General features: G+C 43.8%; 1 protein-coding gene across 2 annotated transcripts; it reads right to left on the bottom strand.

Moving 5' to 3' along the window:
* Positions 1 to 888: 888 nt before the first annotated feature.
* On the bottom strand, positions 889 to 16,702 carry KIF20A (kinesin family member 20A). Of its 2 annotated transcripts, none has more exons than XM_007420334.3 (19): positions 16,590 to 16,702; positions 15,809 to 15,979; positions 12,520 to 12,606; positions 11,262 to 11,381; positions 10,911 to 11,049; positions 10,625 to 10,812; positions 10,396 to 10,540; positions 9,555 to 9,755; positions 9,219 to 9,330; positions 8,968 to 9,039; positions 8,433 to 8,576; positions 8,057 to 8,222; positions 6,380 to 6,541; positions 6,027 to 6,166; positions 5,804 to 5,906; positions 4,992 to 5,190; positions 4,437 to 4,528; positions 3,544 to 3,681; positions 889 to 1,828 (listed from the first exon to the last, which is right to left on the bottom strand). In XM_007420334.3, exons 2-19 carry the CDS (start codon positions 15,959 to 15,961, stop codon positions 1,490 to 1,492), a joined length of 2,700 nt encoding a protein of 899 aa, XP_007420396.1. In that variant the 5' UTR covers positions 15,962 to 15,979; positions 16,590 to 16,702; the 3' UTR covers positions 889 to 1,489. The 2 variants fall into 2 exon arrangements, with proteins under 2 accessions (XP_007420396.1, XP_087990086.1); XM_088133960.1 differs by having other exon boundaries at positions 16,466 to 16,594.
* Positions 16,703 to 17,140: the final 438 nt, after the last annotated feature.

The raw sequence follows: 17,140 nt of genomic DNA, 5'->3' as shown, positions 1-17,140 counted from the left end.
CCCTTGATGGGGCTCCATGAGAGGCTATGGGGGGGAAAAAGTTCATGTGAACACTTCCAGTTGTCTAGAGCTTTGTCTCTTGATCAGGGGGTCCGGGGTTGGTTTTTTTTTTAATGGCCTGAAGAAGCCTAAACCCCTGATCTAGTGTACCTTGGAAAACAGTGCCTCCAATCTACTTTGTTAGTATTTAATGAAGAAAAATCAATTTGAAAAATAACCTTTATATCTTTGTAATCGTTAGAGTCTTACCTATGGATTTACTGAGTTTGAATTTTTTAAATGTTTTTCCCCAAGTATTAGAGCGTTTGGGCATCAGTAATATCTGAATATATCTCATTCTGAAAAAAATGGCTATTTTTTGCTAAGCTTCCATTTTCAGCTCAAAACATATAGTTATTGAACATGAGATGGTAAACTTATGAATCAGACTAAGAGTGATTTAGCAAAAGCTCAAGTCCATTGACAGGTACAGGACAATGGCTACCACAAAAAAAGACTTTCAAAACATAGGTTAGTCCCCTGAGAAGTAGCTTGTCTGCTCAGGGCCTGAATAGCTGCATGGAGCTAACTTGCCCACCTGCATTTCTGGTTGGCACAATTTGTGAGCTGTATGGCATATTGTCACACTAGGTATTGCAAAACTTGAAACTGCCTGCACCAAAACTGAGCAAAAGCATCCTGCTATGAACCCACAGCAGCGGACAACACTGCCTATCCTGCTCTGACTATCTAGATGTTAATGTTGGCAGGAGAGGGTTTCTTAAAAATGCCCTCACTTTCTGAGGACCATTTGCCAAGTACAGGAAAAGACCTCTGTGTTACTCCCAAGGAAGCTAAATCCATGGGAGGTGCACTCAGGCTCCACTATTCCAGATTTTAGGAAAGGAGGCAAAGTGTTTCTTTCAATTGTTGTCCCCCTGTACTTTGAATTAGGATTTTAGCGGGGGGGGCACTTGGATAGAAAGAGGGAATACATTGTAAATATATTTTACAAGACTCCCCCAATTTCTCTAGAAGAAACACTACTTGGCAAACATTTTTAAACACCTCAATTCTATAGAATCTATAACATTTCAGAACTGTTATACATAATACATTTATTATGTGTTTAACATAGCTAAAATATATGTGGTTCTGCATGCTGTGTAACATTTTTTAATAAAAATAAAATGGACATAACATAAATCCAGGTTTCATAACCATTGGAATAGCAGCTGGCCTGAAGGAAAATACATGCATAGTAATCATCTTTGGGAAGCCAAAGATTTTCAGTAAGCTCAGACCTCATCATGCTAAATATAGAATAATTTATATACATTATGTTGGCTCTAAAGGTCGTTGGAGTTGAGGCAGATCCATTTAAACTGCTGGACCTGAGCTTGGTCACAACCAACCAAAATTAAAGCTTTCCTGCATCTGGATCCAGCTCGCTGACAGTAAAGGCACCAATTGGCTGCCCTGCCCTTCCAAGGCCCCAGGTCCAAAGCACTCAGTGTTTTTTGGTAAAGGGCGGCGGTTTGAATGCTGGAGATCCTCGGGCATGCAAGATGTGAGTGTAAGGGCTCTCTGTCACCGCAGGCTGGGCTGTTGAGCGAGTGAGGAAGTTGTGCAAGAATGGCTTCTTGGTTGGAGGCTGACTCCTGGGCTGCAAATTTTCATTATTTGCACAGAAGCGCTTTTTAATAGAAGTTGGCGCCGCTGCCGCCATGTTTTCTGCAGCCTGGAGCTTCTGCAGAGTTTGATACTGCTCTGCAATAAAGGCAACCTTCTTCCGCATGTCCAGCTTCACTAGTATCATGTTATTCTGAAGTTCAGCCAAGGTCTGGTCCTAGAAAGAACATCCAATGGAAAGATGATGATGGTGATTTATCTCTCCTGACAAGTGGTTCTGCCAATCCGACAGCTGCCTCCTAGCTCTATGAACTTAAAGTGACACGTTAATTTGTGGCTTTCCCGGGCTAGAGACCTGCTCAAACTGCATGATCAACAGCCTCATCTACGTAAGATCTGTTGACTGACTTTGGGCTCTTTGGATGCAACCTCTTATCTAGCTCTATCTAGTTATTGTCTGGCTTTGGCTCTGAATTACCAGAAGGTAATGCAGAAGGGCAGAAATGCAGCCCTGATCGTTCCTCGGCCTTCCCTCCAATTTTATGATGTCCTCCATGATATGCCTCCGAATAGGTAGCCTGGAATAAGCCTGAATGCACTATGCTGCTTGGATTTTGGAAAGGGTGGCAGGCTGGTAGTAGGAGATACAAGTAGTCCTCGTTTAGCGGCTGTTCAAAGTTACAATGGTGCTGAACCAGGGGACTTATGACCATTCCTCATAGTTGCAGCTGTTGCAGCGTCCCCACAGTCATGTGATTGCAATTGGGGTGCTTGGCAACCAGCTGGCAATTACAATGGTCTCAGTGTTCCTCAGTCATGTGATCGTGGTTTTTGACCTTCACTGCTGGCTTCCAACAAACAGGCAATAGGGAAGCCAGCAGGAGGTCGCAAATGGGGACTACATGATCAGATACTGTGACCGTGTGGGATTCACCTAATGGCAGCAACTGGAACTGCCGCAACTGCCATTGTAAGTTGGCACAGTCATGTGACATTGCCCTATATGACCACATTGCTTAGTGATGGACTTGCTGGTCCCAATTATCATAGTTAAGCAAGGACTACCTGTACCACCAAATGTTCCCGATGCAATTTTACCATCTACATGAACATATGAAACAGAATGGTACCAGGACATTAATGAACTCTGAACAATTATGGACTGAATTAGTGAGCACTGGAAAATTAAAACTGGATCCAGAAAAGAGAAAGGTACTGTTGTGGACAATGTCCTCTGGAAAGTGGTGTTCACCCTTTGCTGAAGATTATTAAGTTTCCTTCAGGTTCGCTAAATGGGGATCTTGACAGATTTCTTTTGGGCCTACCCAGTAACAGAAGAAAACCAAACGTGATCTTCTCTAGTAATTTTACTGGAGTTGTTCTGCTGACATCTAGGTTGAACCATTTCAATATGTTATGTGAGTCTGTCTTTAAGTCAGATTGCTCATAACTTCAGCCAGTCAAAAAAATCTGTCCTGGGTTATAGGTGGGGATCCTCCATCTCTCACCAGCTCTAATCTCCAGTCAGATACTCTGAGTATCCTTTTCTTCTATATGAATCTGCCCATATTGCTAAGGCAACCTGGGAGAGTCTTCTGAAGGCAGAATAAGCTTTTGGAAAAGTTAGATGAATCAAATAAGGGCTGTGACAGTCCATCTTTAGCATACTTCCCAAGAAGATTTCTTTTTTAGTACTTGGTGAAAGCATTCCTCAGCCCACCATAATTAAAAGAAAATCTAATTTTATTGGGCTACTGCCTCTGCTTCACCATTTTTAATTTTCTTTATGCTGAGGGATTACTTCTGCAATTTGTTTAGGGTACAAGGTCTGGAGCAAAGGATAAAAGCAGCCTATAAAAACACACATTCAAAACTGTAATAGAAAAAAAAAGAGCCTTGCAAACTAGCTAGATTCAGCAGCCCTTTCCATACCTGCTTGGCCAGGATATTGTCACACTTATTGAGGGCTTCACGGAGTTTCCCAGCACTTGTGCTGTGACAGCACGCTCTTTCAGCTGATTGGAACAGCTCCCCAAGATTCAGCAGCTCTGAACGCAGCAGCCTCACATTCTGAGGGAGCAAAGAGTCACGCAAGGAGAACCAAGGAGAGAAAGGCAAGAGCAGGAAGCCTTGGTTGTGAACAGCAAGCATACCCACCGGTGTGGAAGAGGAGCTCGAAAGAATACAGATAATCCTTGAGTTATGACCACTCGTTCAGTGATCGTTCAAAGTTATGGCAGCACTAAATGAGGGGGGACTAAAGTTGTGGCCATTGTGTCCCTGCAGTCACTCAGGCGCCCAGCTTGTGATTACAATGTTGCAGTGAGCTGCGGTGACACGATCACCATTTGCAACCTTCCCTGCTGGCTTCCGACAAGCAAAGCCAGTGGGGAAGCCAGCAGGAAATGTTGCAAGTTGCTCCCCCTGCTTTTTCTCCCAAGGAACCCCACTACAGAGTACAAGATTCCAGAGAGCACATGCTAGCTCGCCACACACCCCTGCTTGCACTCCACTGCACCTGCTGGTGGCCCTCGCTGGCCCACTGGCGGCACCCCCCCATGATACCCCTCCATACTCCTTATCTGGGATTCCCACCTCTTCCTACTTAATGGCCTGCATGGTCCTGGGGTTATGACGGCAACCAGGACTGCTGTTGCTAAGCAATGTGGTCACGTAACATTGTGCTTTACGATCACATCGCTTTATGACCGCATCACTTAGTGGCAGCAATCCCGGTCCCAAACTGCCATCATAATCCAAAGTCTACCTGTATCAGCAACATCTAGAAAAGGATGCTCTAGTTCCCTCTGCCATAGACAAGTTACCTTTTGGCCTTCTTCTAGCTTCCGGTCTAAATCAGCAGCAATGGGCCTTGCAGAAGGTGGCGGCTCCAGCATTTTTCGATACTTACGCAGCTCTGTAGGAAAACAGGGCCAAGCGCAAGAACAAATTAAGCCCAGCAATGAATTGCTAACCTACATGGCAGCTTTCAAATCAAGACCAAGCCCTGAAAGATAGAGGTTCTTCCTGAGAAATACCAAATCTCTCTTGCTTGTTTCCCACAATCAGACTCACTGAAATTAGAAGTAGGGAGGAGATTAGAAGTGGTGATGAAAATCTACCATTCATTATTTCTATTTTTAAAGTGATCATATACCTATGTGGGGTGGGCTTGTAGCTCAAAGGAAGGCCACTAATGTCACAGGACATAATTAAGGGGACTAAGCACCACAGAGAACAGGGGCTAATGTAACATTGGGTAGCAGATGATCGGGGCAGACATAGATCAACCTTCACAGCACTCCAATAATTAAGGCAGCCTGCCTTTCTCCAGATATGCAGTCTGATCTCCATGCTAGATTACAAAAGGAGGGCCTCACCTTGAGTAGATGCACTCAGCTCTGCCTGGCACTTCGCTAGCATATCCTTCACCTCCAGCAATTCCTGCTGTGTAGATGCAATTCGTTTGGATCTGCGTAAAGTTTCCTCCGTCTCTTGCCTCTTGCCTCCTTTGGAGTCTTGCTGTTGCTTTGCCTCCTGCAAGGCAGCTTCCAACTCTGTTATCTTGTCATCCCGATTCTGAAGAAAAAACAAGACACTCCAACTGGGAAACGGAGGGAAAGCAGCTATGGAACCAGAGTGGCATCTCCCCAAGGCTCCTATAAAAGTGTGTGATTCTCCTCAAGGCAGGTTCTCACGCACATAGGACTCCCTCCCAAGGCAAACTTCTGCTAGCAAAGAATTTCCATTATGTATCTGCAACTCTTTCATTGTTGCTGGTAATGACTGGTATTTTACGCATTCACTGTGTTTGTAAGGGTGGCGAATTGTCGAATGACTCAAGGCAACCTTACCTATTCCCAGCAGGAAATAACCAAATAGCTACAAAAATCTTAAAAGAGTTGCAGCCTATCCTTTTTCTAAGAAGCTTCATGTGGCACAAGCCCACTGAAATCTAGCTAATTGTAATGCCCACAGGAACGTTTGGAGGCAAGGGTGCAAGGAGGGAGACATGCATTAATTACATGACAAAAGCATCTTGGCAGTTCTCTCCACTTCACATTGCAAAAGTACCAAAGCTTGCAGGACATTTCTTCTCTAAACTGCCAGTTCTTTGTTTGTGACAGATAATATGGTCCCTGTCCTCAGAACAGCCCAATACATCATTTACCCTCTTTTACCTACAACACACCTCAATCTCCTCCAGATAGTAATCTGTCAGCGACACTTTCAGATTATTCAGTTTGTCTTCATACAGCTCCTCCAACATCTCCTTTTGAGAATCCACATGATCACTACAGAAGTAAGTGAAGAAGGAAAAAGAAAGGTGAGACAGTGAGCTGGGTGGATAGAAAGCCAAGGGCCAATCACAGACGTTTCCTGGAAAATACCAGTGCCTCCAGCAGCAACAGTACCTGCTCCACTGTTCTCTCTGCTGTAAGTGCTCCATCATCTCATTGCAGATCTCATCACGGAGACGCATTTCCAGCTGAAACTTCTCCTGGCGCTCCTTCAGCAGCAGTTCTTGCACAGCCTCAACTACACGCACAAGATCCTGGATTTTGGGATGGGGAAAAAACAAAGAACATGATGATTTAGGCTCAACATCAGAATGCTTCGCAGAGGTCTAACTACCTGATTTAAAAGTACTGATCAATACTTAAATCAGATACTCAAGATCTGGACGATTCTTGAGCCCTAGAGATGTCCAATTAAGTAGCTCTGAAAACTTCTCCATTCAGGATGTAAGGAACGAACAGTGACTTACCTCCTTATCATATGCAGTCACATCTGTTTCATCTTCACTGTCTTCATCAAGTTCTGTTACGTCATCCAAAACAGCCACAGGGGCCTTATTAGTTCGAATGCTGTGTTCCTTGATGAGTGAATGGATAGACAGGAGCCCCACCTTTGTAGGAACCTGGATAAGCTGTAAAAAACCAAATTACAATTATCAACACAGTTAAAAACATTGACACATGCCCTCATTTCCTTCCATCTTCGTCCAGGGCTACTCTGAGCAGAATACATTTTTGTTTATGTTTTTGAAAAAGGTTTCCAGGACAAAGTGGCCCTGATCTTTACCCTTAGGAGGAAGCAACCCAGAAAAAAATATAGAGAACGCTGTCTTTGAGTATCTGCAGAAAGAATAGGTTGCTTATGTGAAACTGTGGCTCTTTGGGTTATCATCTATGCCAGTGTTGTCCAAACTTGGCCACTTTAAGATGAGTGGACTTCAACTCCCAGAATTCCCCAGCCAACATGGCTGGCTGGGGAATTCTGGGAGTTGAAGTCCACTCATCTTAAAGTGGCCAAGTTTGGACAACACTGATCTATGCACATGGATTTTGTGCCTCCATATGACCCTCACTGGAAATCATTGAAAACCTTCTAAAGCAAGGGATTTTTGGTGGGAACTGCCACCATAATGTGCATGTGGAAGACAGTTCCTTCCTTTTCCCTCATTTCCTTGAGACCACTGAAGCAGCCCTAGAACTCCAATTTTATAAGCAAGGGTAATGCAAAAGAAGGTTGACAGTATGAATGCACAGATGACCATTAGAAAAACCAGTTCCAAATAAGTAACTTTTGTTCTTTTACATGTTCTCTATACATCACACAACAGTGTAATTAGCAGCCTCATTTATTCAGATGCCCTACCACAATAAAAGGAGAGAATAGTACATCCAAAGGAAGCATCAGATCACAACAGGATACCCAAACCAGCGTTTCAAGAGGAAAAAGGACTGGGACCAGGTCGCAACCTTGCAAAGGTCCAGCAATTCTAGGCCTCAGAGCTGAGCTATAGAAGTTGTAGTATAGTGTAGCAGAATGTCTTTCAGTGCTCCCTGGAGTGATCAATTTAGGCCTATCACTATCAAGTCCACACTCTGGTCTCACACTAAGGAGTTAGTAGTATGGGGGAAGGCATATAGTAGGGCTTTCTGCCAGGAAACTTTGAAGACATTTGTTGCCACTGCTACCTGGTTGGAAAGCAAAGGATGAAGCACTCCAGCTTTGCAACTGGTAGAAGTGTAGCTAAGAAGTCTATCACTGGTCTCCCAAAGATCAACATAAATTGCTTGAACATAATTTGTTTGCTTGAGAAAGTCCTTGTCATATGATTGGTGAACTGCATGTGGGACTGCATGTTCTCCAGAGCAAGGCAGGGCCCACAGGAAACAACTTCCAAGCTTGTTCTAATCCTGCCTTTGGATCAAGTGGAGAGAGATGACCACTGCAGAAAAAAAACATTTTCTTGCTTTATACCCTTTTGTTCTGGCGATGGAGGAGGAAGGACATCCTGGCTAGACTAGTAATTGGCTAGGTAGCCACAGTAAACTCTAATACATAAATATTGCAGTGAACGTTCTATCCTTTGTGTTTTCTACCCAGCAAAGCACTCCAAAACTAGCCAATTTAACTCCAGTATTTCTCATCTTACCTGGCTGGCAATGGCAGAGAACTTAACCACATGGAGGGTCTCATCATAGGATGAAGCACATGGGTTGATGTTGACAATCATACAGGACTGCCCACGTCCTGTGAAAAAACCTTGGAACACACGGGTTAATTTGCTATCCCGGAAGGGCACCACATTCTGCTTTGACCTATTTAAAGAAAGAGAGAGAAGAGGATTTGTGCTCTGGAAATGCTCATATAAAGCCCAAAGCCTACCATACATCATCATCATCATCAAAGCCCAGAGCACCATTGCACATTCATCAGTATCTCCAACCAGATTAGACTTAATACCGGAAGGGCAAGACAAAGCTATGGAGAGTCAGTGAGAGCTAGAAGTAGGGATTCCTTTAGCTTACTTGGTCTGCTGATTCTGGCGCAAGATTGTGAGACATCGCCCCAGAGTGTGCAAAGATGTATTGATGTTATTGGCCTCTTTCATACGGTCCCCAGCTCTCTGTTCTTTGCAGCGTTCTGAGCCAGCAAGGTCACAGAGTGAGAGCCTGGTGAAGAGAAAGAGGAGTGTTTGATGCAAGGATGCTAGATGTTCCAAGGCCACCATTCCCCTTTCAGTGAAGCCTCCCACCATCCTAGTTTCAGGTTAGAAATCCTGGCAACCAGCATGAGAATCAATAAGGCCCAATCACAGTTCTGCCCTTTAATTCTGCTGCTCTAGGATTTAGGTTGCCTTGCTCCAGACAGGGACAGAGGGCAAAGTCTTTTTCATTTCATGTTAGATGTAGGGTAGAAATTGAACATTTTACACCAACCCAAAGTTGTCACTCTGACAAGTGCATGTCAAAGCTACTCAAGATGGCTTCCCTGTGCAGAAAGCAAAAACGAAGCTGTCTGTCCCACTCCCTTCAGGCCTTCATTAATAAAGCTTTGCCTTACTCGCTGATCTTTGGGACCATTTTACTGCTGCTTTCTTGAAGGTGTAGAATTCGGATGGAGAAGATGCTGTGGCTACAGAGAGCAAAGGAAGAACCATTTTTAGATGATCAGCTGGTTCAAGTTATTAATCTCATTTATTCTATTATTTCACAGTCTTGAGGGAATTCATTTTATTATGCAGAGAACATGCTTTGCTAATCATCAAGAATCCCAACACCCCCACTGTCACTAAAATAAAGGATATGACAGACCTGCGGCTAGAATTCTCATTCATGTGGGTGCTGGCAAAACTTTGATTTCTCTGGCCTAATTTCAGTAGTTTCCAGGCCTCTTCAGCATTTTGCACATTGACCCAGTTCAGGTCTGCAAAAGTAGAAATGAGTCAGGGAGCCGAAATACCAGGATTTAGACTCCACATTTATCTAGGAATCATCAGGGAAAACATTACATCTCAATAAAGGGACTGTTTCATCTGTCACTGCTTCAAGCCACCCAAAATATGGCTCATTAGATGAGTGACCAGCTGGATCAATTATTCCTACAGGTTTACTCCAATTTATAATCTGGGTGAGAAGGCTGATTTCTACCTTTAACATATGGATTTCCAGTCTGATCCTCACAGAGCCGCAGAGTTGGCCTCTTGCGGTTTGAGGCAGGTGCAGGAGTCTCCAGCAAGTCATAAATCAGCTCATTGTAGATCTCAAAGAAGGAGACCCAAATAGAAAATCGCACGTCCTCTTGAGTCACAAATGAAACACTATCTGGGTCGGCCTTGTGAGGTCCTGTCTCTATCAATGAAAACAAAACAAAAAGGTTATCAGTGATTGCAACAATTCATAGCTTGACCCAATTAAGACAGACTTTTTGAAAATCCAGTCAAAGTCCATAGTGATTGTTCCTAATAACCCCAGGTTCAATACCTTAACTAACATTTCCTCACGCTTAAAGCAGAAGTTATCTATTAAACAAGAAATGTATTTCTCTCCAGGATAGGTTTCTCACATCTTTCTGAATGCTAAGTGAAAGTTTTAACTACTTTACTTTCTACTTTTCAAAGCCTACACAGTTAGGAACAAAAGATGTTTCATTGTCCAGTAATTGCTAAACCAGAAGATATTTGAAGGTGCAGTTTATAAGCCACACCAGAGAAAAACCAAACATTGCCTAAACCGGGTCCTTTCCTGTGAAATGTAACTGAAACTTTTTCTGACCCCCAACCTTTGGTTAAGGCTGTTTTATGATAGGATTACAGATATTCTTCTGATTCAGATGCTTCTCCTGAATTCCATTGTTCCAGAATGTATTTTTACTGCATTTCTTACTGCCTAATGTTTTACTATGCTTAGTTTTGAAATGCTATAGCACTTAGCTTTTCAATTCTATGGAAAATAAAACTGCCCCAGAACCAAGGTTCAGGACAGGGCGCACCTTCCAGATGGCTCCAGTGTGTCTGGTTTGTCGACTGGCAAATGGAAGAGAGACCACCAATGCCACTGTCAATGCTACCACTTGTGGGTGCTTGCGGCTGGGATGCTGTGCTGTGACCTTTGCTCAGAGAAGTAAAGAGCTCCTCCTGCCAATACAGAAGAAAGAAAGGCAGCAGGGTTTCTGACTAGGTCATCCTCTTCCTTGCCCTTAAGGGCTTTGAGGTACTTACCTCCTTCATCCCACCAGAGATCAGAGCCTGCTTCTTGTTTTCCTCTTGACGAATCTGTTTGCTGTCCAGCCAGTTCACTATGCTTGATAGGAAAGGTTTCAGGTCTGTGGCTCGGTACAACCGCGCCCCAATACTGTTGAATATGATGGCTAGGGAGCGGGGCAGGATCCCTCTGTCGGTACCACTTCCTGCAAGCCAAGGACAAAGAAACAAACAGTCACGTCAAGACAAGGGACCCCTATTAAGCAGAGGTTATCTGGACCATTATAAACTAAGTGCTTCTTACCCTGGATTGTATAAGTCTTCCCTGAATTAGTGACGCCATAGGTGTAAACAAGCCAGTTCTGCCCACTGAGTACATCCTTCACCACTTCCTTCATTGTCGCATCAAAGAATGATTTCTGGCCTATCTCTGGTCCAAAGATCTGAACATCAAATGCTAAAGGTTAATGCCCTAACATTGTTTACAAGGTAGGTTACCATTACATCAAATTAGCAGGAATTAATCCCTGTTTCTCATGAGTTCTCTAGTCTCTTTGCAAGAGCCCTACCAAAAGAGTTTCAAACACCAGTCTCTACCAGTTTTAGTAGAGGTCCATGAAGGAGGAGCACCATTGCACTAGGTCAAAAAACATACCTGGGTGAAGGTGAATTTGTGCACTGCCTGGCCAATTCCTCGTTCAGTGTTTCTCATTGTGAAGGAATCTTTGGGTGCTTTTAGAAGAAGGGTATCAGCATTCTCTATGCAGATGCAGCCCTAAGAAATATAGTTATCATTAAATATCTAAAATTATCTGCCATATCAATAAATAAAATTCCAGTCAAGGAATTTCGACTAGTGGGTTCTAGGAAGAGAGCCTTTTCTTCTGTGGCCCCCGCTCTGTGGAACAACCTACCTCCTGAGGTGCGGTGTACCCCCACTCTCATGGCCTTCGGGAAAGGTGTGAAATCCTGGCTATGCCAGAAGGCCTGGGGGCCAGATGGGGGCTCACACCAGTGGAGGTGGTTTGTGGGGTAATTGATTTTGCCCCCCCGTCATCTTGAATTTTTTTAGTATTATGTATAGGGTTTGTTTTTACAGTTGATTTTTAATGGATTAATTAATTTTAATTATTTATGGGGTATTTTTAATTGTTTATGGGTTTTTGATTTTAATTGTGAGCCACCCAGAGTCACCCGTTGGGGGAGATGGGTGGCATACAAATGTAATAATAAATAAATAAATAAAAATATCAGCAAAATGCCTATTATCTGCAGGCTCTCTTAATTTTAAAGATTTATATCCAGCCATCTTTCAAAATATCTCCAGTGTCTTATGGCACAATAATAAAAAACCAAAAATTACCTATTCAGTCTCTGAGACCTCTTTCTTGTAGCAGTGGCCAAACTGAGTTGGTACCAAGAGATCATGTTTTGCTTTTTCATTTCTGAGATATGCCTCTCACCTTTACCTGAAAATCTCCATTGCATCTCCACCCATGACTAAGCAAAGGCTCAGGATCAGCAAGGTCAAAAGTGTTGTCATCTAACATAATTAAATCAGTAGCAGCTATCCCCTTGTGTGGAAAGAATGTAGATTGTACCAAAACTTGCAAATGTCTCTCTGTTGAGTCACTCTTTTACATCAAGCTACCCAAGATAAATTCTGAACTGGCCAATTCAGAGACTTTGGACATTAAACGTGAAACACTACTTGTACCAGAATCACAGCGGCAAGTGTTAACAGCTATTAAAGACAGGAATCCTGAGAATATTCAGCACCCCTATGCTCTTTTACATATAAAACTCTGCACACCAGTTGCAAGTGAGCCCAGTGTCCAAGCTGAAGGAACTGGCTTATCAAGGCATTCGTACAGTAACTGACTGATGGCTCCTATTTTGTCTCAGGCACTCACTTGATCCTCTTGCTTCTCAATCTCTGTGGGCTTCAGCGGGCGCACTCTTGCATACACCTTCACCTTTCCACTGTCACTGGAAACAGCCTATAGAGGTTACAGGTTATTTGTTACTCCCTTACCAGTTGGTCAAAACAGTTCTAGTATCAATTTGATGCACACACACTTAACAACCTATTAAAAATAGAAGCCAACATCCCTATCCCCACCCCTTCAGCAACTCGGGCAAATTATAGCCTCTCATCGTAAACTGGAGCAAGTTCAAAATGGAGAGGCTGCACAGCAATGACAAGAAACAATTCAGGAGACAAGGAAAAATTAAGGGGTATTATGTTTGTAAGGTTAAAATAGGGATGGAACTTCAGCTGCTCAGGGCCCGTAAAGGCCTCGGGCACAGCTGCAGATCTGCTTTAAGACTTGCCCCCAAACTCTGATGTTTAATGCAACTGAAAGGGCAAGTTGTTACAAGTATTACAGAGGAAAGTAATCATATTTACCGGGTTTAATTTTAATTAAATAAATGTAAATCAAATGGAATGTAGTGCTTGTCATTGCCCTGTGTGCTTTACAGAGTGTGGCTCCTTGCACAAGAAGCCAGCCCCCCCTCCTCCCATTGCCCTCCCCTCCACTTAGCTAGAATCTAAGCTGAAGGAAAAACTCTAACAGTTTGCAGGCTTGTGCAACATATTGCTACATCAGTTCTTCTATTCAGACCACATGTCTGGTGAACAGATGAAGAGGGAGGGTAGTAGGCTGGACTTCCCTACTCCTTCTTCCCATGTTACATGAATGTATGACCTGACTGATTGAAGAGGGCTACAGTAAGTTGCTAGTGCCAAGAAGCAATGAGAGCCAAGAAGCAATGGGTGATGGTAAAACCAAATATCACATATTGATCCAAAGCTAATTCTTTGGTTACAGGTCTAATAGAAACATTGCCTAGAGATTGTATCAAAAGGCAGACTAAAAATCATACTGCACAAACTAATTATACTGCAATAGCATGCAAGAGAGAAATTTGCCCCCCTCTATTTTTAGATTATCAGAAATCGTAGAAAGCAAGGGCCTTCCACATGCCAAAGCTTGGGCTGCTTTATTAATGGCTCAGTGTCATTCAGAGTCCACTGAATGCAACCTGAAGCTTTGGAAAAAAGTTGTGTGAGCCTTGCTGGCACCCACTTTAAGAATGATGCGGTAGAGCCAGAAAAGATGCAAGAAAGGGGTTTCAAAATAATCAGGCAACCGGAGTTGTTCGATTGTAGCAGATGGGGCTCCTTAGCTTAGAACAGAGGAAAGCAAAGGGACACACAAACCACACTCATCACATCATTAGCGTGCAGAGAGAGATTTTCCCCTACCTCTCTGACAACAGTAGAACTTAAGGTCACCCATTGAAACTAAATGCTGGAAAATTTAGGAGTAACAGGAAATACTTTTGGTAAAGCACATAATTAAACTGTCTGTTATCAGCCAATTTGGATTCTTTTAAAAGGAGACTGGACAGGCTCATGGAGGATCAAGCCATCAGTGGCTCTGACAGCTTACTGAGAAGCCTGGACTTCATCAACCTCTGCCTCACTACCTGCTTTCAGTCTGATGGACAAATATACCAACAAATCAGAGGAACACTCGTGGGATCACCACTCTCATAGCAGACGGTAATGCAGCATCTAGAAACTATAGCACTCCCACAAATGTAACCCAAAGTATGGATCCAGCATGTAGACAACACCTTCGTCATAATAAAAAAGGAACAACTAGAGAAGACACATGAAACAATCAACGACATCTTGAAAGGAATAAAATTCACAAGGGAAGAAGCAAACAGCAACACGCAACCCTTCCTGGATAGCCTCATCAGCAGAGGATGTTTATTTATTTATTTATTGAATTTATATGGCCACCCCTTTTCACAAGAAATGACTCTGGGCAGCGTACAGCAAAAAATATAAAACAATGAACATGTCAAACAGAGTCATATTAAAAGTTAAAACACACACATACATACATACACACACATACACAAGAGATTAGATCAGCAAGAGAGCCACCTCAAGATCTCACCAGTCCCTTGAAACCCCCAGGCCTGATGACATAAGCCAGGTCTTGAGGGACTTCTGGAAAATAAGTAGAGATGGAGCTGACCTCACTTCAGGGAGAGAATGTTCTATAAGACAGGCACCATGGCTATACAGTGAGCACTTTGAGTTGGGATCATTAACTAGTAACCAACACAAATAACAAAACACTGATGCAAAATTCACTCATCCTCCAGTTTTTAAAAGATGTTTTTGTAGCAATACTATTTGGAAGGATATTGAGAATATTACAAACATTACAAAGCACTGTTAATGACAGATGGTAGCTGTTATTAATGACAGCAAATGAGAAACACAAGTCTATCGAAAAACAACCCACACGAACCAAGTGCTCCATTAATGAAATATGTGCAATCAAATAACCAAGCTCAGAGAGCACCAAGGACTCCACAGCTTACTGTCTCCTGGATGACAGGCAGTATGCCTTAAATATAGATTGCAGGAAAGTGACAGTGGCTCTCCAATCCAGGTGACCCTCCAAATGCATCCAGTTGGCTTTTGGGTGACACAGATTGCCAGACTAAATGGGCCTATGGTCCAATCCAGCAAAACCATTTTTATGTAACAGAAGATTTAGGTAGATGAGCTAACTTACACGGATTAATTAAACACAGCAAAAAATAAGGACTTTGGGACACACTATTAACAATTCCTAGATATAAGCTGTAAGCCTATACCCCAACCTTCCTCATTTTGGTGTTCTCAAATGCACTGGACTTCATTTCTCATAATTCTTGACCAGTGTATCCTTTAAGGAAGGCTGCCATACTCCAAAAATAGCTTTTTTTTTTTTTTAAATCAAGCCCAATAGTGACATGTTTTGTCAGCTGCTTGAAGTGGCCAAATATAATAAAAACAGCAACAGAGTGAGGCCTGTTTCATTCTCCCCTAGTCACCCTTATACAGGAGTAAATAAGACCCTTCAAATTTTCTCTTAATTGACCCAAAACACACAAATAGGATTGGAAGTCCATGAACTAGTAATATTACATTCTATTTACAACTATTAAATATTGATTCTGTCAATGTTTCCCAACACAATCATCTTTGCTGCAGCAGAATCCAATTTGGAATTCTTGCCCTGATCCCAGGAGACCAACAGTAAAAATGAAGCTGTTTCAGCTTCTGGTAGAGATGAGACCCCAGCCTTAGGGTCCTCTCTTCATGGCTCTTCTCCTCCCTAATCGTACCTGCTCTTGGCCTGCAGCGATGGCAGAGAAGTCTGGCAAAAGAGCTCGCCGCAGACCAAGTCCACATTCTGCCACGGTGGATTCCAGGACAGGGGACACAGCAGCTTCTTCATCGGAAAAGAGTCCAACTGGGGAGGCAAGTCCCTGGGCCATGATAGCCAAGTGCCCTTCCTGCAAGAGCAGCAAAAAGGAAGCATAGTGACTCCTCCAGGCTTCACCGTTTATCTCCAGGCTCTTGCCCATTTCTAAACCCGGCTTAGAACTGCTGTATAAAATGGCTGCATTGCTTACCAACCAGCAGCATGTCCAGGCAGGCCCCACAAGAGGGGTTCGCCACTCAGAGGGTTTCTCTCTACAGCAGGTGCCCCCTTCCCCACTGCAGCATATAGATGACTTAGGGATTTAGCACCCCCCTCTCCCCAAACACACGTGCACACACAGTTCGTTAGTCTTTTCCTAGGCCACAGATTTTCATCTAGGAACCTACCTCTGTGATAACAGAGGTAGGTTCGACCTACACATCTTACTGGGCTGGGCTGCAACAGGTGAACAAGGCACCTTTTTTACTAAGGCGCCAACATCGGTCCAGGAATATTTAGACCAGTCACACTCACTCCTTTAATTGTGAAGGAACTTAGTAACATCCGCAAAGCCAACCTTGGAGGCCGTTACAGAAATCAAGAGGCCGCGTGGTCCCTCGTAAGTCAGGCGCTAGGAGGGCCGACCCTGAGACTTCCTCCGGCATAAGCGACGAGACCTAGGAGATCAACTGTGGTCTCACCTGGTGCTTCCACTTCCCTCCTCTAACCTGCTCGGCCACCCAACGCCGCCGCCTGCTCGATGCTCCAGTTTCTTCTATTTTCTTTTCCGACCTGTTTCAAACCTCGCGGCCAATCCGCTCAACCAATCAGAGAAGAGGACGCGCAGGAGCCAATCGCTGCCCGGGGCGCGGTCACCGAGAAGCCAATACGAGCCAGAAGTTGCTTTTCAGTCCAGTGGGGGCTCCTTTTGTCTGGCTTAGGGGGCGGGGCTCGCTTTGTTTCGCTTCGCTCCTCTGAGAGAGGAGGTTGGTCTTCCCGTGCAACTCCGTCGCTTTTCCAGCGGTTGCTGCCGTGCGCATCTTAGTCCAGACGCGAGACCGCTCAGCTCTTTCCTCGGCGTGACTGGACTCCCTCCTCTTCCTTCAGCTGGTCACGAAGCGGCGGTGCTCGGCTAGAGAACGTGACCGCCGGGAAATCATAAGATACCGCATGGATTTCGGACTGCCGCACGCGCTTAGTACTGTTCTACAGTCCGCAATCTAACTCAGTGTTTCTCAACCTTGGCAACTTT

Source organism: Python bivittatus, unplaced genomic scaffold (assembly GCF_059951505.1).
Source record: "Python bivittatus isolate LINGU-HERP-01145 unplaced genomic scaffold, Pbiv_v1 ctg000080_np1212, whole genome shotgun sequence".
NCBI lineage: Eukaryota > Metazoa > Chordata > Lepidosauria > Squamata > Pythonidae > Python > Python bivittatus.
This window is presented reverse-complemented; position numbering and strand designations above follow the sequence as displayed.

Bases quoted from the DNA above. Each gene is read 5' to 3' on its own strand.
- KIF20A (XM_007420334.3), bottom strand. From the start codon at position 15,961: ATGGCCCAGGGACTTGCCTCCCCAGTTGGACTCTTTTCCGATGAAGAA. The intron at 10,541-10,624 runs GTAAGTACCTCA...CTGTATTGGCAG, and splicing joins TCTCTGGTGGGATGAAGGAG to GAGGAGCTCTTTACTTCTCT. The intron at 1,829-3,543 runs GTATGGAAAGGG...TGTTCTTTCTAG, and splicing joins ACAATATCCTGGCCAAGCAG to GACCAGACCTTGGCTGAACT.